General features: G+C 43.6%; 1 protein-coding gene across 8 annotated transcripts in view; it reads left to right on the top strand.

Moving 5' to 3' along the window:
* ARID1B (AT-rich interaction domain 1B) overlaps positions 1-24,615 on the top strand; it is a 676,179-nt gene that overhangs the window by 632,537 nt on the left and 19,027 nt on the right. For all 8 annotated transcript variants that reach the window (XM_053293734.1, XM_053293751.1, XM_053293741.1 and 5 more), the window contains 2 exons: positions 17,306-17,444; positions 19,855-20,027. In XM_053293734.1, coding sequence (XP_053149709.1) covers positions 17,306-17,444; positions 19,855-20,027 — 312 coding nt within the window. The remainder of the gene's footprint in view (positions 1-17,305; positions 17,445-19,854; positions 20,028-24,615) is intronic.

Below are 24,615 nucleotides of genomic sequence, written 5' to 3' on the forward strand. Positions count from 1 at the left end.
TGCACTGCCTCTTTGGCCAACCTACCAACCAATCAGGCCAGGGGTTGGTGCTGCTAAGTGTTGGATTTCAACTGTGGGGTGGGGAAACTTCACGATTACACATTACTGGAGGAGCTGCGGCCACTGCTGGAGCATCTGGAGAGTGGGCGAGCTGAGGTGGCCAAGATATAGTGCTGTGCTCCATCCTTATTTCTGCTTCCCCCCTGTCTTTCTGTTGATTTTTTGGCCATTTTCTGGGGCTCCGGAACCTAACCCACCAATTCCAATTCACTTAAGGTTCGTTATTTGCAATTTCACTGTCAACAGTTGTAGGCTGGAATGGAACCCCCTCAAATAACGAGGGTCACCTGTTTTGCATTTCCATTTTTGTTAGGGTCCCCTTTTAAAAATAATAAATTGAGATGGATCTAAAGTCTCCTTTCCTTTACCAGCGGGTCACTTCCTATTTTCATTTATGCTATTGTGTAAAGTGACAGAGTGCTGAATTTTATACTAAAGGTAGTGAAAAAAACTGATTAGATCTGATGTCACTGAGGAGCTGGGCAGGCAGGGGGAGTATAGGATTGGAAAAAACACCTAGAAAAGGAGGAGAGTTGTAAGCAGGAGTTTGGGGGGAAATGGAAACAGGGCGCTTTCCAGATTGCCCACTAGAACTGTGGTAAAATGCTTCGGCTTGGCAGGATCAAATTGAGAAGATCCCCAGAATCTACAATGGAAAATACAGCTACTTTTTTACAACAGACATGCAATGTTATAGCACTAAATTGCAGCGATAAAATCCGAAACAAGGCATCCAAAATGTGAACGGCACCCTGCTGACAGCTTAGGGACTTAGCAGATATGTTGTAGGGGTCAATCTGGAAAATACCCACGAGAGAGAGAAAGCAAGTAAGTATGTGGAAGACATTGAAAGATATGCATCCAAGAAAAGGGAGGAATGAAAGGAGTTGGTGAATACAGAAAGTAGATGAGAAAGGGATGGAGAGGCATGTAGGAAACAGCAGAAAGCAAGTCCACACATTAGCCACAGTGGCATCAGCTTTGTTTTAGAGAACCCATTGGCAGTGCTAGCTTTTGTTGGAGATGGTGTACTTTGCTAATGTTTCAGTATCTATGGAATAAACAGTTACAACAGACATAAGTTAGGTCCTGCAACAAACCTAGATGCCAACTTTCTTTTCTTATCTGCCCAGAAAATACTACTGCATCAGCCCATATAATCAGGGGCTATTCACTGCTCATCATGATACATGCCATCACCTGCCAACAATACCCTTCTGCAGTCTACACAAGACCGTTTCTGCACAAGAGAGTAAACAGAAACAAATCTGACATCAAAATCCTCAATGTTCAGAAACCAATAGGTGAATGCTTTTGTCTCCTAGGATACTCTGCTGTTGACCTCAAAGCAACCATATTTCAACAAAAATACTTCAAAGGGAAGCTTCAGCATGTATTGCTGAACTAGAATGTATCAATAAATTCTGCACTATTCAATCCGGATTTAATCAGGACTGTTTCTTTCTCACTATTGGTGTTAGCAAAGCTTAAAAGATAGTCTTATTACAGTTGCTTTAAATGTATCACTGTTGTTCTTACTAGGGATGTGCACAAACCGGTTTGGTGCTCCTTTTGTGGAGCGCCAAACCAGTTCGAAAGCCCGGCATTTGAGCTGGTTCAGAGGCAGGGGGACTTTAAGGGGCAGGGAGGGTGCCCTTACCTGCCCCGCTGCTTCCCCCCCGCTGGCACGCTCCCCAAAAATGCTGGTGCGGGGCTGCAGCATACCACCTTGCAGCCCCGGCCAGCATCGTACCAGAAGCAGCCAATGCGCATGCATGCTGTGTGTCAGTGCAGGCTGGAAGGGAAGCCCCAGCTTGGCTGTTCTCCTTATGAGATTTGGCAGGGTGATGGAGGCTGACCCTTGGTGCGTTCTCCCACCCAAACTGGCCATCCTCCTCGCAAGGAGACCCAGCAGGGCTATGCAACAGAGGCCGGCAGTAGGAACCGACCTTGGCCACTTTGATGCTGCTCTCCCTAGGAAGGGGAGGAGAGGCTGAGGGATGGTGGAGCACGAGAGACAGTTGCGGGGGAGGCAGAGTTGTGAGTTGAGAGTGAGAGTGTTGTGGGGGGAGAGCAAGAGAGTGAGAGAGTTGTGGAGGGAGAGGGAGAGAGTTGTGGGAAGAGAACGAAAGATAGTTGTGGGGAGGGAGAGAGAGGGTTGTGGGAGGAAGTGAGAACAAGTTGTGTTGGGAGAGCAAGAGAGAGAGAGTTGTTGCGGGGGGAGAGTGGGGAAGGTATCACCACCTCTGCTTTAATCCCGGATGGCAGGGGATGTCTTAATGGGGGGAGGGAGGAGGCAGGGCAGGGAGCTGGATTGTCCGGGGAGTGGTGAGAGACGGAGAACTAGGGTGCAGATGTTCCATGCAGGGCAAGCTAATAAATCAATAAAATGCAACACATCAGTTCTCGTGGTGCATCCAATAAAATATCCCATCTTGATATCCTCATAGTCAAGCATTTAATTCCCTGGGGTGTCCCCCCTCCCCCACAAATGAAATGCAGGGTTGGAACAATGATGTATCATGCACACTTTGGAAGCATTAAGTATAGGATAGGAGAACAGGATTCCACCACGGAAATAATCATACAAAACAGCCCTGCTGGATCACGCCCAAGGCCCATCTAGTCCAGCATCCTGTTTCACACAGTGGCCTACCAGATGCCTCTGGGGAGCCCACAAGCAAGAGGTATGTGCATGCCCTATCTCCTGCTGTTGCTCCCCTGCAACTGGTATTGAGAGGCATCCTGCCTCTGAGGCTGGAGATAGCCCACAGCAATCAGACTAGTAGCCATTGATAGACCTGTCCTCCATGAATTTGTCTAACCCCCTTTTAAAGCCATTCAAGCTGGTTGTCATCACCACATCCTTTGGCAAGGAATTCCATAGATTATTTATGCGCTGTGTGAAAAAGTACTTCCACTTGTCGGTCTTAAATTTCTCAACCTTCAGTTTCATGGAGTGACCCCTGGTTCTAGTGTTGTGAGAGAGGGAGAAAAAAATTTCTCTTTGACTACCCTCTCCACTCCATGCATAATTTTATACACCTTGATCATGTCTCTCCTTAGTCGCCTCTTTTCCAAGGTAAAGAGCCCCAGATGCTGTAGCCTAGCCTCATAATAAAGGTGCTCGAGGCCACTGATCATTTGGGTTGCCTCTTCTGCACCTTTTCCAGTTCTACAACATCCTTCTTAAGATATGCTGACCAAAGCTGTACGCAGTACTCCAGATGCGTCCGCACCATAGACTTGTATAAGGGCATTATAATATTAGTATTTTTCCTTTCAATCCCCCTCCTAATGATTCCTAGCATGGTATTAACTTTTTTCACAGCTGCCGTGCACTGAGACGACACTTTGAATAAGCAGTCCACTTCGACTCCAAGATCTCTTTCCTGATCAGTCACCGACAGCTCAGATCCCATCAGCATATATGTGAAGTTGGTGGTTTTTGCCCCAATGTGCATCACTTTACAGTTGCTTACATTGAACACATTTGCCATTTTGTCACCCAGTCCCCCAGTTTGGAGAGATCTTTTTGGAGTTCCTCACAATCTGTTGTGGATTTCACTATCCTAAATAGTTTAGTGTCATCTGCAAATTTGGCCACTTCACCTGTAACCCCAACTTCTAGATCGTTTATGAACAAGTTAAAGAGCACTGGTCCCATTAATTATCCCTGGGGGGGCCCATTTCCTACCTACCTCCATTGTGAAAACTGTCCATCTATTCCTGCTCTCTGTTTCCTATCCTTCAACCAGTTACCGATCCACTCATGAACCTGTCCCCTTATTCTATGACTCCTAATTTTACTCAAGAGCCTTTGGTGGGGAACTTTATCAAAAGCTTTTTGAAAATACAGGTATACTATGTCAACCGGATCACCTTTATCCACATGCCTGCTGACACTCTCAAAGAACTCCAAAAGCTTAGTGAGGCAAGACTTTCCCTTGCAGAAGCCATGCTGGTTCTCCTTCAATGAGGCCTGTTCTTTTATATGCTTAACAATTTTGTCCTTAAGTATGCTGTCCATCAATTTACCTGGCACCGGATTTAAGCTGACCAGCCTGTAATTTTCTGGATCCCCCCTGAATCGCTTCTTGAAAATTGGAGTCACATTGGCTACTTTCCAGTCCTCTGGTACAGAGCCTGATTGTAGGGATAAGTTACATATTTTTGCTAGGAGATTGGCAATTTCACATTTGAGTTCCTTCAGAACTCTTGAGTGGATGCCATCTGGCCCTAGTGATTTTTAATGTTCAGCTTTTCCAGACAGTTTAGAACATCTTCCCTTGTCACCTCAAATTGGCCCAGTTCCTCAGCCACTAAACCAGAAAAACTCAATTCTGGAGAGGGTATATGGTCGGTATTCTCCGGCATGAAGACAGAGGCAAAGAACCTATACAGCTTCTCTGCAATCTCCTTATGCTCCTTAATAATCCCTTTCACACCCTCATCATCTAAGGGTCCAACTGCCTCCCTGGCAGGTTTTCTACTTCTGATATTTTTAAAGAAGTTTTTGTTATTCCCCTTGACACTTCTAGCTATATGCTCCTCAAACTCTGGCAAAAGAAATGCAAGGAGACAATAAGGGATGCAAAGAGAGAGTTTATGTTCCTTGAAATCCACCTGAAACTCATTTACTTGTCCATATTCAGTGCAGATCTCTTGGGAAATGACCAAGATGGAGTAATTTGAAAAGCTTAGAACAGCTAAGAAGCTGTTTTTCACATGGAAGTGACTTCTGCTGGTCAAATGGTAACATAACTTTCCCCCCTGGAGCAGTAAATGCTTTTGTTGTTTTGGCTAATCCGTTGAGTATTTCTTGATGTATTATCCTTTGAAGTCCCCATTATAACAGTGTAAACGGGTGCAGATCTGACAGAGGTACAGTTATTGATTGATTGACTGATTTGATTTGATTTGATTTGATTTGATTTGATTTGATTTGTATACCGCCCTTCCAAAATGGCTCAGGGCGGGTTCCAATTAAAACAAACCACGAAAACAGTAAAGAGCTAAAACAAATTAAAAAACAATATAACAATTAACAATTTAAAAACATTTTAAAACAACAGATAAACAATTACAGTGATTAAAAACCCCAAAATCGGGTTTTGAATTTTAAAATAAACCAGATATTAAACACACACACCCCAAATTTAGGAAGCTGAGAAGGCTTGAGTGAGGTGTTTGAGCTTGAGGTGTTTTTTGAAAATATCTCAAGTGATGGAGCTAAAACGGCTTCCTTTTGGTGACTACTCCCTAAGCAAGTGCAATCCAGTATTAGGATTTTTTTTCCATCCTACCAAGCCAATGTTTACTTCTCATCAGCACTGTTTACACTTCTCTACCCTCTTAGCAGTATGAAGTTGTCAGGTTTCAAGTGGAAAATCTTGCTTTACTTTTAAATAGCTGGTGAAGCAAAGAAATGCCAGAGCTTGTAGCTATAAACGAACACCCGAAGTTTAAGGGCCAAATTACACAGTACAATAAGTGCATAGTTTGGCCCTACATGTGTGTGTTTGCTTTTTTAAACTATATAGTAGCCAGCAGGAGAGAGATCTGTCAGGAATGTTGCTGTGGCAATGTTATATTTAATATTTTGCGGCCATGGTCCTGATAAATGCTGTGAAATAAATAAATAGCCCTGGAATCGCTATTAGCTCTGGAAGGGAAGCTTCGATTGGTGCTAGCCAAAGCCTTCCCTTCTGGGAATGACAGCAGCTTGATTCTAAACAGAACTGTGGTACAGCAGGAATGAGCTAACTACTCCCTCTCTGCACAATGTAATCCCAATCCTAATCATCCCTCAAGCTGCTTTGTAGTTTAAAAAAGGGGTTGGGGGTGGGGAAGACCAAACTGCATTAATCATCATGTCTACTATGGTACTCTAGTTATCATCATCTTTACAGTTGGTTCAAGGAAGGAATCTTCAACTGAAATAAGCTGCAATCTGAAGCCAAGGTTATTATGATTATTATTATTATTACATTTATCTCCCGCTCTTCCTCCAAAGAGCCCAGAGTACTACATACTTGAGTTTCTCCTAGGAGAGAAGTGACTGGCCCAGAGTCACCCAGCTAGTATCATGGCTGAATGGGGATTTGAACTCGTGTCTCTCCGGTCCTAGTCCAGCACTCTAACCACTACACCATGCTGGCTCTCCAGGTTTGAAGTGAGTTACAGATTGCAGGTTATTTCAAGTAGGTAGATTCAAATAAACCCAGATAGTTGGTTTGGAGATCATGACTGATCTTGGTTTTGCTCTAACCTAAATGGGAAGTAGATACCTGTGCAGGCAGGGGAGAGGAAAGAAACTTTATTTTCTTATTTTGTCTTCAACACTGAAGGCAGATATTGTATTGTGTGGTATATTACATCTTTTTCTGGCCCCTTTGAACATGGATGCATTGCTGTGTATTTTACACCTTTCATGGCCCCCTTAAGTACAAATGAAGGCATCAAGTCGGATTTGAAATGTGCAATTGTCTCCTGAACTTGTGTACCCATTGTCATTCTGATATATCAGTGCTGATGTTAAAGAGAGCTATTGTGTTGTTATGAACAAGCAAGCAGAATGCCAAGGGAGAGCTAGTTTAAGCCCGAAGCTTTACTCAGCCAGTGATGGCAGGACTAGGCTGCTTCACATTCACTGGCCAGGGAGCCTGTTGTGCAGTGTGATGCTGGCAGAACACACACATATGTCTACACCCACATGATTTCCCTCAAAAAAGGAGACATTAATACCACCTAGAGCACATGCTGCCTTGTATGCATGCATAGTAGGAGCTTCACTTGTGCCTGCTGCTCCACGAATGTGCCTGCTCCACAAGACTTCTTGCTCCACAAGAATGCCCTGGCCAGTGTGCATGTGTGCACACTTAGCACCACTCACCAATTCCGAAAGAGTTGTTGGATTTTTTTCCCAGCCATGGAGTAGGACAGTGAACCTTGTTCAAAGGAAGATGAACTTTCTCATGCCTCAGCCAAGTGACTGTATTTTCTAATTAAGGATCTGATCCTTTCTAGTCATTCTAACTTGGAAGTAAATCTCAGTGAAAACAGTGGACTTACTGCTGCGCGCACATGGTAGTGACTGTGCAGTAAAGGGCCTATGTGAACACGTGTGCAGTACCTGTTGTGGTTCATAAAACATCATCCACTCCTGCTCAGAAAACATATGAGCAAAAATGCCAGCGATAGCACAAGGTGTGTATTCTGGCAAGCGTCCCCATGTTCTGCAGGCTTCTGTGGCCTCGTGCCCATGCTTAAGCTGGGTGATATGTAGATCCATTTGTTGTTTTTCTGCTTCAGCAGCAGGAGCAGGAGGCAACCCCAAATATTTAAAAGACTGCTGACTTTGTGATGTCAGCAGAGGGCTCATTATAGCAAACCTGTAAAACTTTGAGACTGTGCTGTAACGGAAAGCAGCAAGGAGCTGCTCCCTAGGTTGCCTTGGCAGCTGAGAAACAACACTGTGGGGGAGGGCGGGTGGCAACCTAAGCCAGTCATTTAATTAGTAAGTCTGTAACCAAAAACCCATCTATCTTTGCTGGCAGGTGGCTGACTGGAGTTCTATTATTAGCTGACAGGTGATGTCACAAAATCTGTCATGCAGCCAGCCAGCCAGGGAATCCCCAGCGGAAGATAAATGAGAAAGGGGTCTGGGTTATAAACAAAGGTGCCCTTTGATTGACCTCCATTCACTGTGGACTTGTGACGCATCCTGTGAAACCTCCCACCGCTTCCCCCACCCTTGTCAGAATTAGGGCACTGAGTTCATGCTGTGTAAATTATCTTCCCAGCGTGGTGTCTGGCTGTTAAGACTGAAGGATGTGAATGTACTTAACCTTCAGTAACCTTTCCATTGTTTACTTTAGAGTATACATTTGTAGCTTCTGGCAAAAGGTAGGGATATCCTAGAGAGCATGTTAGGCCTCTTATTAATGGAGTTTCAAGAGGTTGCATTCTTTCCTCTCTTTTTTTTTTTTTTTTGCCTGATGGGAAAAAAATTGCTGGCAAGTGGAAGAGGAAAGAGATTTCTTTCCCTCCCCCCCCCCCCCCCGCCGCCCGCCGTCTTTATTATTAACAGGATATTTGAACCATTGTAAATAAAAAGACTCTTGAAAGTATTCTCACTTGCAGGCAAGTGTAATCTAGCAGCTCACCAAGCACTGCTGCTGCACATATTGTTATTCTGAGTTGGCCCTGTGCAAGCCTCACTGTGATGAATGGAAATTGCACAGGGGCAGTACATTCTACATTGTACCCATAGTCTTAGCCAAATTCTATACTTCTAAGAAGTCATCGAGTTCAACCAGATTCAGAAATGGTTGTTCATTTTTGGCCTTGTTTCTTCCAGTTTGATGAAGTTGCCACGTTCAATTCTGATTTTAAAAGTATTTTCTAGTAAGCTTTTTAGCACCTGTAAGACATAGGAATATTAAAAGCTGCCTTGTACCGAGTCAGACCATTGGTCCATCTAGCTCAGTATTGCCTACCCTGACAAGCTGTGACTCTCCAAGGTTTCAGGCAGGAGTCTGAAACCTGGAGATGCTAGAGATTGAATCTGGAGATGCCAGAGATTGAACCTGGGACTTTCTGCATGCAAAGCAGATGCTCTAGCACTGAGCTCTAGCTCCATCTCTAAGAGATTCCTTTGTGTTTGTTGTTTTTCTTTTCTAATCCTATCTTTTTCCTGCCTACACAAAATTGTTATGTTCCTAAAAGTACATAATGCCCAAGTCTTCCAGATACTCATGATACTTACTGAGCAATAACATTTGGAGTAAAGTAATCGTGTATGTAACATTCACACAGTTTCATTGCTTTTTAGTAACAAAAAGGTACTGTGAAGTATAACGCTTATAACAGGGGAAACCCTGATTTCTGCATGATAAAGTATTGTGATTTGAGCACTGAGGAAACTACAATATCCCTGTAGCAGAAGGGCTACCTGGAAAAAGGGTGTCACTCTTATTTTAAGTGTTTTTTCTTCAGGGAAGAGTCTTATGATAAAAACCAAAATTAAGATGCATAAGTCACCACAACAATCTCCTTCTTTATATATAATTTGCTAAGGCATACCTGTGGCTAATCCCATGCGTGGCAACTCTCGCAAGAGTTTGGAGAGCTGCCAAATAGGATAGTAATGGCAATGGGCAGGGGGAAGAAAATAGTGGCAGTGGCCAGCCTGGTTTTTCATGGCAGCGGCAGCCAGCCAATGGGTGACCAGCTGGGAAAACAACAGCGCTGCAGCCGGGTAGAGAAGGCAGGGGCAGTGGGTGGGCGGGGAGGAGACGGTGGCAGCGGGTGGAGGAAGGAAGGAAACAGCGGTAGAGACGGGGGGGAGGAAGGAAGGAAACAGTGGGCTGGCGGGGAGAAGGATGTGGGCGGCCAGGCGGGAAAACGACAACGCTGGTGGGTGCCGGAAGGCGGGAGGGGGGGAAAGATGGGGCGGGCAAGCCAAAACTGTGGCAGTGGGCGGGGGGGTAGGAAGGAACTACCGGCGGGGGCAGGTGGCCAGGCAGGGAGAAATAGAGGCACAGATGCTCTTTGCCTGGCCCAGCTAGTTTAACATTAAAATCTGAATGTAAAGTGGGCTTCAGAGGCTTGTTAATGATACTGCTCCAGGGTAATTGGAAAACACCCCTGACTAACTTTGGGGCTTGTGTGGGGGACCAGAAAGTTTAGAGGGAGCAGCTCATTACATAATAAATTTGTGCAAAGCTTCAGTCTTGGAAATTCCTGGCAGAGAGTTGAAATTCAAAAATGGAATCAGATTTATTTTAGGGTTTTAGGGTACAAGAAAGAAATATTGATTAATAAGTAACACCATAGTAACGTATAAAACTAACAAGGCTAGGAATATCAATGGTACTAAATAGAATCTCAGGAAGAGGCGTTTTAGCTTGACATCTGAATTAAATCTACTCAAGGCTGACCAGAGAAATGGTCTTAGAGAGCTTTGGACTTTAAAGTTAGAGAGCGGGAAAGAGGAGAGCAAGAGACTTAGGAGCAAAGATTAGTATACCTCACGTCTTTTCCCGGTAGTGTGTTTGGACACTTGTTGCTCGAACAATGTCGAGGGACTTCTTTTTTCCGGGACAGATGGGAAGGCAGAAGATTGGAGTGGGGACCCGAGTGCCACTCGAGGGTCAGGGAGCCAGGAATACTCCAAAGGTCTGATGACAGGGGACCAGTTTCTTGCTGCAGCCAAGCATGTTGCACAGACCAGGTCTGGGAGCAGGGCTGGTCTGGAGGAAAAAAGCGGGACGGGTACAAGAGCCAAGGCACTGCAAGGTGGTATAGATGGTGCCATGACACACGAACACACAACAAGTGAATCCAGAGAAGAGACACACTGCTTGGTGGTCTCAAGGGCTGAAATAGACCACATGTTGACCTCACCTTTCTGCTGAAAAGGGTGACATACATGATAGACGAAAGAATATATTGTGTCCGGTTCAGGCTTAGTTGGGTGTGCTCTGCCAGCACAATGAGGTGAATAGGTTGAGAAACCTGTGCAAGATGGGCTGAATTGGGTGCATTAGAACTTATACCATGTGGTCAAGAAAGACTTTGAGAGTGCCTTGGAATGTTTTAACATTCAGGGGGGAAACACTGTAGGTAGATGCTCCTCCTGCCAGCCATTAACACTTCTTGTTAGAGAAAGATGAGCCTGTTACTTGTTATCTATTCCTTCCTGCGAAGGCAGCAATAAGCTGATCCGATGTGCTAACATAGAGGGGAGCATTTGGCTATTTATTTAGAAGAATGTTGCTTAATTAGCTCATGTTTACTACGGCTACCTCACCTGTACTGAAATCAGAGAGGCAAGCAGAGGAATAGTCCTCTTTCAGTCATGACTCATGAGTCACATTTGACCTGAAGTTACCTTTTCCCCATGCTATCAGCCATGTGACATACCCCCATGAGTTAGCTTCATGCAGACAAATGGTGAGCCCATGATCCCATGAGTTCAGAGAGACAAAACGGAAACAGCAAGCCTGTAGTTCCAAATCAAGTGTAGGGGTGCTGCTGTGAGCCCCCAAACAGGCAATCTTGGTAACAGTGTATCCAAAAGAAGTGCCAAGTTCATAATAATTTTAAAAACCTGTTGCATGCAATCTAATTAGAAAATTAGATAATAAAACTATCATCATTATTTACTGCATACCAGAAAGTTGACTACGGACTACACAGCTTAGTGGCCTTTGTGTAGGATTTTTAGCATGTTTATTGAAGGGTTGTGTTGGAGGATGGGAGGCAGGGGGAAATCACTGTAGGTAGATGCTCCACACATCTTCTACCAGGATCCCACAAATAGCTTTATTGTCGCCCCGGTTGGGGCTTCCCCCTCCCAGTCTCCAATACTTGCATTATGAAAGTGTCTTCTCCTGTCTCCTCCATCAGGGGAATAAGAATGTGTCCTGGCAAGGTTATCATCCTGCTGCTTATTATATTGTTAGTTATTGGCTACCTGAGAGGTCCTCATTCCTTTTAAATTAGCAGTGTCACTGCCACCGATACCGATAATTGACATACATTGTCATTATTTTACATTACATGTTAGACTGTGAATACATACATTAGTGTTGCAAGTGAAATGTTTACATTATTCTGAATTTTGCCATAAAGAGATCCTTTTTTACCTTAAAATAGCTGACCTGGTGCAGAGCATCTGCGCCCCTAGGTCTCCCTGTATCTCCTCCCCCATCTTCATTTCTTTCTCTCCCTCCCTCCAGCCCTGTTTCTTTCTCCCCCTCAGCCCCATTTTTTTCTCTCCCTCCTTCCAGCCCCAATTCGTTCTCCCCCCACCCCCACCCCCCACAGCTCGTTCTCCCTCAGTGGCCAGGCTACTTCTCCTTGGCCGGCCATCTGCCGGCCTGGCAGTGGTCCCTTCTCCTTTGCAGCTTCCTGCTAGTGGCTGCTTCCCCTGCTCAACTGCCTTCCGTCCTAGCAGCCACCGCGTCCCCTGCACGCCCACTTCTCCTCCCTAGCCTTCAGGAGAGCCCTTGAAATCTATCTGTTTGGCCTGGCCCCCCAGGGTTTTTAAATGATTGACAAACTGTTTTAAACTGTTTTAAATTGCTGCCCTGATTTTTCAGGGTGTCTTAGCTGTTTGAATTGTTTAATTGGTTTTACTCTGTTTTTATAGTTTGATTTTAACTGTTAACTTGTTTTAATTGTTTTAACCGTGCTGTAAACTGCCCTGAGCCATTTTAGAAAGGCGGTATATAAAGCAAATAAATAAATAAATAATGACAGGTACGTTTAAGAGAATTAAATATATAGAAGATATATGTTGTCATGAAACCAGCCTCATATTTTGTTAGCAGATGAAGTGATGGGTCTTTCTAGATTATCTTTGTCCTCACGCTAGAAGGCTGTTCTCATAAGCTGCCTAGCCCAGGCCAGGGCAGCACAGCCTGGGTTTGGCTGCTTCTGTGCAGCCCCAGGATCCGTGAGGATTCCAGCGCTGCCCACCTGCCTAACCCTGCTTTGAAGCCTGGACTTTAACCAGGGTTAAGGGCACAAGCACCTTCTTAACCTGGCAGCTGGGATTGTGTATGTGCAAAGACAGGTGCCTATAGCATGTGTCTTATGGGGGAATCCCCCAAGACACCATGCTTGTCAAATATCTGGAGGCCGGGGAAACTAGTCCTGGCCTCTGTTGATCACAGTTTATTGTGCAGCATAGTTCCACACCACGGACATCATCCATTATATTCTGGAGAAAAGTAAGCTGGTTTGTACCTCCCTCCCTCCTCCACTATTCACACATGCCCATGTGGGTAGCCTTTAAAAATGCAGCTATTGCTCATTTGTTGAGGGGGATCCAAACATATCATAAGATTAGGCTTATAGTCTCTTTGACTTGCCCTCGGAGTTATTCGCACTTGGCTTCAGGCTTCGGGGTAAACGTTGAGCGAACCCACTTCAAAGTACACTTGTGGCATTGAGGGAAGCACTCCCCCTCTGCTCTCGGTTTTCTTTTAAAACAAGTCCACATGGCATGCTCCGTGTTTTCCTTCTAGCCAATGGCGGGGTGGGGGAGAGCGAGCTCCTGCAGAGATAGATCTGCATTTCTGTAGGGAGCATGCCTCTTATCATGCTAATGATGCTACGTCAATACCTCTCCCATTTGCTCGCATGTTTTCAGAAAAAGTAGCTTAAAACCAGCATATTAAAAACCTGGACATATTAGTGGTGTGCATCGGTCCGGATCCGTCTGGACCGGCAAGGGGGGGGTGGCTACCTTTAAGGGCGGGGGGGTAGAACTTACCCCTCCCACCGCTCTTCTCCCTCCGGCGCTGCTTTTAAAATCCAAGTTTTTGGGGTGGCAGCGTTCTTCCCTGCCGCCCCGGCCCCCGTCGTTGCCCGGAAGTAGCTTACAAGCCAACACGCATGCGCGTGTCGTGGCGCGCACGCTCCTGGTGCCGCCGTCTGTGTGCATGCGTGTTGGCTTGTAAGCTACTTCCGGGCAACGACGGGGGCCGGGGCGGCAGGGAAGAACGCTGCCACCCCGAAAACTTGGATTTTAAAAGCAGCGCTGGAGGGGGAAGAGCAGTGGGAGGGGTAAGTTCTACCCCCCCCCGCCCTTAAAGGTAGCCACCACCCCTGCCGGACTGGTCTGGATCCGGACCGGTTCGGAGGCCTCCAAAATGGCCTCCGGACCGGTCCGTGCACACCACTAGGATATATGTTGCGATAAGCTAGAATTCACATCACAAAGCCCGGTTTGTGTGTGGAGTGGGTCCAAAAATCTCAAAGGGACTTTGAGGTAAGTTTGGCTGGTTTGTGAATGCACACACTCCCTTCTGAAGGAGATTCAGGGCAGAAGCCCTGTGTGTAAAGCCTCCAGCTCTTAAGCCTTTAGCAACAGCTTAACACAAAGAAGTTAAACAAGTGACATTTTCCCTATCACTTGATCTCCATGCCTGCAAAAGCTTCACCTGCACATTGTGTCCCACCATGACCTTTGAGATCACAGTCTGATATTGAGCATCTATGCAACAAATCAGAAGCACAGCAGCCCACAGAACAATATATTCGGTGCTTGCTCTGGAGTTCTGTCCCTCCTAAGCGTCTTTTCCACACACTGGATTGGATCCCCACTAGCATCTGCATGAGGAGAATAGGACTTCTGCTCACACAGGGTGGGTGGATTTCTGACAACTTCCTCTTCCATTGGCAGTCCCCTCCATGCCATACTCACACTTTTGTTGGGGATCCCCCAACCCTCAGAATCCACTTTTCAGGGGGATTGAGGATGAAGGAGGCACTGTAACAACAACAAATATTTATATACTGCTTTTCAACAAAAGTTTCCAAAGCAGTTTACATAGAGAAATAATACATAAATAAATAAATAAGATGGATCCCTGTCCCCAGAGGGCTCACAATCTAAAAAGAAACTGAAGATAGATACCAGCAATAGTCATTGGAGGGAGTGTGCAGGGGTGGATAGTAGGGATGTGCACGAACTGGTTCATGTACTCTCGGGAGGTGGGGGGAGCCTTTAAGGGGCAGGGAGGGTGCCCTTACCTGCCCCGCCACTTTTTTGCCACCTTCACTGTCCCCAAAAGTGTTGGTGTGGGACTGCAGCTGCTTGCAACCCTGGTGAGCGTTGTGCCGGAAGTGGCCAACGCACATCGGCACACCCTCCCTGCACCTTAAAGGCCCCCCCCCCCCCACCTCTGAACAGGCTTGAACAATAGACTTCCGAACTGGTTCAGTACTTAAGAAAAGGACATCCCTAGCAGATAGGGCCAGTTACTCCCCGCCACTAAATAAAGAGAATCACCACATTAAAAAGGAGCCTCTATGCCCAATTACCAGGGCCTTTTTGTTTGGGAAACCAACAACACCTTTTTGTTTGGGAAACTGGTTGATGACTGAATAAAGGGACAGATTGTTTTAAGTGTGTGTGTATGATATGTGCTCTATTACATTATATGCTGGCCTTTTTTGCCTATTGTGATCCTCTCTACAAATAGGACAGGTTTTCAGTCTAAGATATATTATTGGGATGCAGTGATCCTTTGAACTATACTCAGGCCCTCAGAAATAGCTCTGATTGAGTGTATAGACAACTCTGTTGTTTTGTTTTGTTTTTTGCACTCAATACTTCATTTTGCAGCTGTTTATTATAGCTAGTAGTTTCAAAAACAACAACCAGCAGGTAAAAAACTAGACTACAAATTCACAGTTGGATATCTTGTTTTCCTTTCTCTTTTTATGTCACACATACTTACAGTATATGAGTAGACACTGTAAGAGATATCATTATTTTGTTCTGAAAACACTGTATATTCTGGTTTCTTATAAAGATTACAGGTGAGGCCTACCAACTGTTACCTTTTGTGTTTTAATCTGAATTAAGATCATCTTTATTAGGATTAAGGTAGGACTAAACATAATTGACACTTGAGTCATCATGAAGAAAGTGTGCAATATAGTGGGAGATTAGCATTTGATATTTTGCAGTAAACTGCTTCAAATGATTCTCAGCTTCTTTTTCAGTCCTAACTTCCATTGAATCAGAAATGATAATTGTCAGTATTTCAGGAAACATTTTCTTCACATATACAAAATACAAATACCCAAATTATTATTATTATACTTATTATAGGACTAATTTAGGCATTATATTGTCCATCAAAGAATCACCCTTAATTCCACAAATCACTGGCCTACATTGTCCACAGCTTTATGAGGACAGAGCAAGAGCTCTGCCCTTGCACAGAGCCAGGATGCTAGCTGCATTGCAGGCTTGTCTCACAGCCCAGTCTGTGGGCTGGGCTCCCCTTCTTACAAAAGGGGCTCCCCTTCCTACAAAAGCCCTGTTCGCTTATAGAAATATGTTCCTAAGGGTCACACAGCCCTCAAGGACATATTTTTACACAAAACAGGGCTTTTGTGTCACCTACCCATCCCCTTCCTCACACACAGTGGGTTGCGTGACCAGCTGTGTAAAGCTGTGGAGAATATGGGCCATTGAATCCCATTCCTGTATTTATAGGCCGCTTTGAAAGTAATTTGAGATTCCACACCTATCTAGGCATGAGAATCACGCACATCACAGAAATTATCCAATGGCTAGACACTGTTAAAATAGGAATGGACCCTTTCTCTATGTGCAACCATTGAATTAATGTAATTCCTGAGATTTTGAGACAGTCCTCTAATCATAAATGTAGGTTAGTTGTTCTGCCTCCTTTGTTTCTCAGGTGGGATGAGACCAGTATTCTTACAGTTTAAACTTTTCTTGTTAGGCATTGATAATGAGAGTATTAAACCTAGGGAATGTGTTGGATTGTATTCAAGGTTTATGTGTAAGTGCACACAAGCTAGCTACTTTTTGACTACCAGCTTGAGTCCAAACCATCTTGATGTATGTAGTAGGCAATGGGGCCATTCACACAACCTATGGGGTGGGTGGGGGGAAGGCTTCGTAAACCTTGCCTTCCCCCCAGATGATAATTCTTTGCTTGGTGGGAGCATGCTCCACACTCCCACATGATCTCCATACAATGCACCGAGTGCAGATTCGCCCAGGGCACAAGTGCTGTAGGCACTCATCTCTGCAAGCAGCTTTGCCTGACACACAATCCCGACAGCCGGGTTAAGGGGATGTTTGTGGCCTTAACCTCAGCTAATCGCCAGGCTTCAGCACAGGGTTTGGCTCTGAGGCACAAATTACACAAATTTTTAATTTAATTTTTAATTTAATTTAATTTTTAATTAGTTTTAATTGTTTTAATATTGCAACTTGGTTTTCAGGGTTTTAATTGTTCTGATTTTTTAATTGTTTTTATGATGTTTTAATTGTTAATTAATGTTTATATTTATATTTCTGTTTTAATTGTTATTGGTTTTAACGGTTTCTGTTTTAATTGTAAACCGCCCTGAACCATTTTGGAAGGGCGGTATAAAAATCAATCAATCAAAAAATCAAATAAATAAATAAATAAATAAATAAATAAATAAATGCACGAACTGTGTTACGAGGCTGATATACTCTTGCACTACCTAAGCCTGGGCTAAGCTGCTTATGAGAACAGCCTCAAAGTATAGAATATCCCAAGCACAAGGTATATTTGAAGAAGGCATAATGTGGATGTCTGGATGTGAGCAGATGTATTATGAGATAGGTACTCTCTGTCCCCGCTGCCTCATAGTCATTTCTTCCCCAGCAGAATACACATGCTATTTACTTTTCTTTTTTCCTATTTGTCAGCTAACTCGGGTTCCCTTCAAGGTCCACAAACCCCTCAGTCCACAGGTAGCAATTCCATGACAGAAGTGCCAGGTGACCTCAAGCCTCCAACACCAGCATCTACTCCTCATGGACAGATGACACCTATGCAGGGAAGCAGGTACAAGAGAGAATATTTTCTGTCTCCTTTCTTAGAGCCTTTCTGGACTTCGTTATGGCAACAAGTGCACCATTGCTGCTTGTTTATTTCTTTCAGGGATGTTGCATGTTCCTATGACCCAGTGTGCACCTTATGGATGGGATAAAGTTATTGGTGTGTAGAATATTGATGAGAGGCAGTTACTCCCATTCCCTCCTGTCACCATGCTGTGATCCTAACTCCTATGCTCAGCTTTGAGAGAGGGTGCTCACACAAGAGCTGGAAAATGTATAGTCCCGCTGTAAAGTACGGGGAAGCTGCTTGTAATCTTCACCCCTCACATAAAGTTTTCAGTTTGTATCTTTACCACTGCACTCACTACAAAAGTGAAACAGACAAGGGATTTTCCAGGCTTTGCCTTGAGCCTAGCTAACTTGATCAGTTCACCTGTGGGTCCGCACTTTGCAGACTGAGTGGTTCTGCTGTTGTACCCTGGAGTACTTTTTAAAGAATATGTGGCTGACATACTGCACAAGAGTATGTCAGCCTAGTAACTGTGTTTGCACAATTTGTATAAGTTGCGCAAACACAAAATTTGCACAGATTGTGTCACACAAGAGTAAACCCATGATTTCCAGTGGGCTTACTCTTGTGTGAAGCACAACAAATTGCACAAACAGGGAGTTACTAGGCTGACATACTCTTGCACAGTATGTCAGCATGTCTGTGTGGGGCGGGGAAGGGTGTGGTGCAAAAACATTGCTTAGGAGTTAAGTTGGCTGCTTGTGATCTACTGTTCCTTTGTCTTGTGTGAGATTAAAAGATATTACGTAAATAAAGCAAGCATTCCGTTTCCTCCTCCATGAGGTGCCCCACCTTCCTCCATTACATCTGCACCATTTTCAAGCAACTGATGATAACTAGTTCGGTTAGTTCTAGATCAGAACTAATAAGCCAACAGTGATAAGGGTGAAGTTGCTCCACAGAAAAAGTAATCTGTACACAGCCTGAACTGACCAAAATATGTTGGTTATGAAAAACGCACATTTTAAAAACACATATATGTATAAGACATTTATTTGGAGATAAAATGAGGGAGGGGACAAAACTGGCTTTAAATGCAGAGAAAATAGTATTTTTCAGAAATAGCTTCTAGGTTGGTAGAGAAGCAATTAATATAGGACTAATACATTCACGCATTACATTTTCATGGGGCATTAGACCCCTTACTATATTTCTAACTGTGAAGCCAAAGGATTGACTTGAGTTCCGTTGAATGGTAGAGAGGTCGTGTAGTGTAGCAGCTAAAGTACTGGGTTTGATGTGGGAAACCCCACATTGTGGTCTCACTTTGTGGTATTGGGCAAGCAAATGCTATTTCTTGTGAGGCTAAAATGCCACTGTGGAACTTTTTAGAGTAGGAAATATTTGACATCCACCATTAAGGTTGGCGTGTTGGTCAACTAACAAGTCATATATTTTCAATTGACAGCCCATTATTTAATCAGACTCAAATACTGTCAAATATTCCACTAAGTCAAGAATGCCATTCAGTAAGTGGTAGCTTACCTGTTGTATATTTTTGGTGCCATTTGTTAGCAAGGGCAGGAGTGAGGGCTGCTTACCACGTAAACCCGCAGCAGTCCAGAGTAAACCTAGCAGCATAGCAAAGTTTCTCTTATTAGCCACTTGCCATAACTGCAAGCTCTAGAAATGTCACATAAAGTTATTAAAAGGTATAATACTTAATTATATTTTGGACACATTTTCATTATTTTACAGTAACAATTAACTGATTTCATTTTCTAGTTAATAAAAGTTTCAAACCTGTTGATGATTAAAGTATCATCATTTTAATTAGCATTTCTTCCAATAAAGTGAATGCTTTAAAAATATTTGACCATTATTTGACAATGGCCTGTTTCAGACATATGGTTTAGTGCTATAAGTGCAAGCCGCCGCACAACTTGGGCTCAGGTAGTTGCCCTCCCTGTCTCCTTTGCATGCAAGAGGAGGAGAGTGAAAGCTTCCACTTTCAGTTTTGACTAAACCACTTATCCCATTGCATATAAACTTGGGGAACTGTGGTTTATTCTAACTCTGGTTAAGCAAACTATGGATTGATTCTGGTTTGCTTTAACTAACGAGTTAAAATAATTCTAACTTCCCTAAATTCACATGTAACAGGAAACTAGTTTAAACAAATGTGAAAGTATCAACTTAACAGAAGTTTAAATGAGCAATGTCTCCTTTCTTTTGACAAATGTTGTATGTATCTTGTACAAAGGTTTCACTTTGATGTTAAAATAAAACAGGTGATCTTCAGAACAATTCAACTTTCTGAACTACAGAGGCTGCTGTCTAATCTGCTGCCACAATGCATTGTGTTCCAATAATATTTACAGTGCTTTCCCTTTTTCTTTCTCTTTAGAAATAGTTCTGTAAGTGTGCATGATCCATTTTCGGATGTAAGTGATTCCACATTCCCAAAGCGAAACTCCCTGACCCCAAATGCACCCTATCAACAGACAATGAATATGCCAGATATGATGGGAAGGATGCCCTATGAACCAAACAAGGACCCTTTTGGTGGAATGAGAAAAGGTATCTCTGGTTACATTATTTCAGTTTGTGTGCCTTTGTGTGTATTTTGCAAGATTCTTTGGTCTCGAACTGATCAAAAATTATTATAGACCTTTGTGATCCCATTGTGGGAGATTTTAGACTGTCACATCTTTACGTTTTTATCCATCCCAGAGATGTTAAAAACATGATGAATAGCTTTATTACGATCATTGATCAGTTATATATACAAACGGGTGATACTACATTCAGATTAGAAGCAAATCATACAGAATACAATACACCAATAAAGAAGCCTCATGTAACAACATCTAAAAAGAAGGGCTAGAGGTTAGCTGTTGACGGATCTTAACAGCAGCTGCACAAAATTTGGTAACCTTGTAGGTGGTAGAAGGTTTCTTATCTGCTATGAAGAATATGGTGTAAAATTCAGCAGTCCGGTCAGGAAAGCGTGATAGGAAAGGAGAAATAACACTGCCCCAGCTATCATTATAAAAAGGACAAAACAGCAGCACATGGTGGACAGAATCGACCTCACTTGAGCCGCAGGGTCATAATCGACTGGCCAGAGAGTTTTTCAAAAACCTTCCCGATAAAACTGTTGTTGGTAAGGCATCATATCTTGCTCTGAGAAAAACCCTGTGATGGCTCAGTAAAGAGAGGGACAATAGATAGCTAGCAGGTTCCTGGTTAAAGTCACCAAGGCTCCCTCTTCTGATCTCCGGGATGGAGCTTAAATCGTTCTCATGTTCAAAACCCTCTGTTTGAGAATCTCCTTGGCCTGACTTTAATCTAATAATGACAAATGTTTACCAGAGAGCCCGAGTGATGACAATTTACCCATCAGTGCTCGTGTCCAGGCGGATTGAAACCTATTGGCCAACATAAGAGGGTTCAATCCCAGAGGGGAGAAATGGATCCTAAACCAATAACTGAGGATTAAAATCCATGCTTTTGTTTCCACCCTCTGGAGGCCCGTTTCCAGCCTTAGCACTGCGTTGGAGATACATCGAGATACATCGAGAGGTTATCTCCAGTGGCCTATAGTTAGGGTAAGGGCCCAATGGTGTACTATACAAAAGTTGGGCCAATTATTTAGCAGCAAATAACTTTAACGCTGCAGGGACAACTTCTCTACTTTTGGAGCGAAAGAATCTTGATGTTGCTAAAGCACTTCTTTGTGCCTGTTGGGCAACATAGTCCACATGGGCCTTCCATGACCCAGTGGCATGAAAAACCACACCCAGATATTTAAAACTATTGACCCGCTCTATACGATGGCCTTCTATATGCTAGTTAAATCTTTTAGGTCTATTGGAAAAGACCATCACTTTGGATTTCTGGAAGTTAATTACCAAGTGGTTGTCCTTGCAGCAAGTGGCCAAGAACCTAAGTGCTCTCCTAAGGCCCACAGGAGTTTGTGAGATGATAGCAGCTAGAAACACTGGACTGAGAAGCAGTTCTGGTTTGGCTGAGGGCAAACAAGCTGAAATTTAATCCAGATAAGACAGATGCTAAACCTGTAATTTCAGATAATATGGCAAAGTTCTGTTTTGTGGCATCGAAGCTCCATAAAGACTGTATTAGTAATTTGAATAGTTTGTGATTTTGTAAACTTTTGAAATTTTTGAATGTTCTTATTAATGCTATTAATTGTTATTGTTTGTTAATCTGGTCTGTGACCATATAAATAATAAACAATAAACATACTACTACTACTACAGATGTGATTTGGGTTGGAAAGTCTACAGATCTGAGTGTTGGTATACAAGACATTCTAGATGGGTTAGCACTCCTCCTGAATGACCATACCTCAGTTTGGTAGTGCTCCTGGACTTGCCATTATTTCTGGATGTACAGATGATATCAGTCTAGGAGAGCTTTTTACTAGTTTTGGTTGGTATGCCAGCTGCAATCCTATTTAGAGAAAGCAGACTTGGCCTCAGTCACACATGCCTTGGCCACATGCACTGTAATTCACTCTGTGTGAGGCTGTCTCTAAAAATGGTTTGAAAACTTCTAGTAGTATAGAATATGGACAGTTAGATGGTTGTAGAGGTCCATGGGTACATCATAAGTCCTCTTGGCCAAGGGCCCCCATGAATCTAGCGCGGGCAGTGACAATCTATCTTCCATGTCCTGGCACCTGTAGATGTGGGTAAGTCACATCTAGACTGGGATTGGCCACTGTACATTTGGAGTATATGTCCTGTGATTTCTAAAGGGATCCATATTTTCCTAGAAGTTGAACTCTGGCTTCCCACCCTCTTTTTCTTTTTTTAAGTGGAATCTGTGGGGACATTCTCATGAAGTTTCTAGTTTGCTTTCAGTGTGCTGTATAGAACTAGACATTATTTCAGCTTTGGAGAGTTCACTAATGTCAAGTTTTAAATGTGTGCTGAAAGCACTCCGGACTTGTTTTGGAAGATTCAGCACTAGTCTGTGAACACTGAAATGTTTTTGCCTTGTTAAGCCAGGGCAAATGATTCCATGGTAGTTAATTAGATCATCTGCGGTGGAAATCATATTTAGAGGCTATCATTTTCATGGCGCAGTGTCCCTTTTCTCTAAATTACCTGATCCTGGAGAATATTTTGTACTAGTAAGTGAGGCCCATCATTGAGCAGGCAAAATCATTTTGCACAGATTATACTTACAGGAGAGTTCAAGAAATTACATATATGTAATCTAATTTTTTGTTAAGATGAATTTATTAATATTAATGTGCTTTCAAAAGGGAAGGAACAAATAGTAATTTTATAGGATTTCAACTTCAAATGTTATTCATTGTGTTGAATTGCCACCATATATGGTACGTTTGAATCATAGTAAATTTGAATCTGGGAGAGATCTACTTCTCTTTGGCATGATGTCGTTTTGGAATTATTGATCTGATTATTGAGTATTAAAAATCAGTTGAGAACAATAACAGTTAATGAATGATTATATTTGTTATTGAATGGTTATATTAAGAATTTCTTGTTTAAAAATTATATGTATGTGTATATGTCTGTGTGTGGAGAAAGAGACAGAGAGACCCTTTCCTGAGCATATTCCAGTGCAAAAGGTTGTGCATGCAGCTGATTTCAGTGGCAGGATTGTGTATGCAACATTTGGTATCTATAGGTCGGGGTGTCAAGACTGCCAGCCCACAGGCCGTCGAGCATCTGTGTATCGACCCTGGCCACCACACTTCCTTCCCCCTGCCCCACTATGTGCTGAAGTAGTGGCATTGCTCACCCCTTGCTGAGACTGGCTGGTTTATTTGTCCATTTGTTTTTTCCTTCCTGAGGCCAACTAGTTTGTTTGTCTGGTTGGTCATTTCTTTCTTCCTGCTGCTGCCAGCGCCACTGGTATTTCTCTCTCCCCCAACCGCGTGCTTGGAAGGAAACATTTCTCTTCTTCTTCGTGGTCTCTGTGCATCACACTTGGGTTTGCACCTGCGCAGAGCCAAGTTTTGGACCTTCCTAGAGCTTTACCAAATAAGTGGGGTGGGGGTGGGGAAAGGCTCCATCTAGCTGATAGTCCACCTCTTTCCCGATCCTTCCTTGTGGCTCTTCAGCTTGTGGAGGATAGCGACAGAAGGAGTAAGTGGAGGACAAGTGAGGGAGCTTGTGGAGAGGAGGAAGAAAGGAAGGGTGGAGAAGGGGGGGCCAAGAAAAAGACAGAAGAAAGAAGGTGCGGGAGAAAGAGAGGCAGAAGTGGAGGACAAGGGAGAGAGGAGAGGGGGGAGGGAAGGAAGGAAGGAAGGAAGGCCTTCCCCTGCATATGTGAGTGAAGGGCAAGGGAGGAAGAGGGGAGAGGGAGGATGGAAGGAAAAGAGTGAGAGGAAGAGGGAAAAGGAGGAAGAAGACAGGCGAGAGGTGCCTTCTCCTGCACGAGTGAGTGGAGACTAAGCAAGGGGAGGGAAGGAAGGGAGTGAGAGAATGAAGGAGGAGGAGAAAGACTAAGACAGAAGGCAGCAAGATGAACCTTCCCCTGCATTAGTGAGTGGAGGGGAAGGAAAGAAGGAAAAGAGTAAGATAATGAGGGAGGAGGAAGACAGAAGGTGCAAGGTGGGTGAGAGAAGGCACGAGGCAGGTGTGGCCCTCTGAAGGTGCATTGGAGCAAAATCTGGCCCATCACCCAATTGAGTTTGACACCCCTGCTATAGGTCATCCAGAAGTTTGACTTGATTTTGCATAAACAAATTCTTCAAAATATATAATAAATGTGAAGTAGTACTCAGAACTTCCTTCATTTCACTGTCATAACTTTTTAAAATCTGTTTGGACATCATTTGTACAGTCTCATCTTAGAAAACTAAGGTAGTACTGCTTCTGTTTTGACTCCGCGGAAGCTCAGTGGTTGTCTCTGAACACAGGGCTGGTGTGCAAGACTCTTTTAATTGTTTTAGACTTTTGTCCAAATCTGAGACTGTAAAAGGAAGTGTATTCAGTGTGCTTTGGGCCTTAGTATGGTAAACTAGAAGTTGTATATCTGATCATGTGGAACTGAATGTAATCTTATGAGATCTTGAAATCTGTGACTTGTCATATCACACAGAGAAACACTGCTGCTGTTGCGAGGCTCCACAAAGCACATCGGCACTACTGCAGAGATGGACTGC

Source organism: Hemicordylus capensis, chromosome 1, assembly GCF_027244095.1.
Source record: "Hemicordylus capensis ecotype Gifberg chromosome 1, rHemCap1.1.pri, whole genome shotgun sequence".
Taxonomy (NCBI): Eukaryota; Metazoa; Chordata; class Lepidosauria; order Squamata; family Cordylidae; genus Hemicordylus; species Hemicordylus capensis.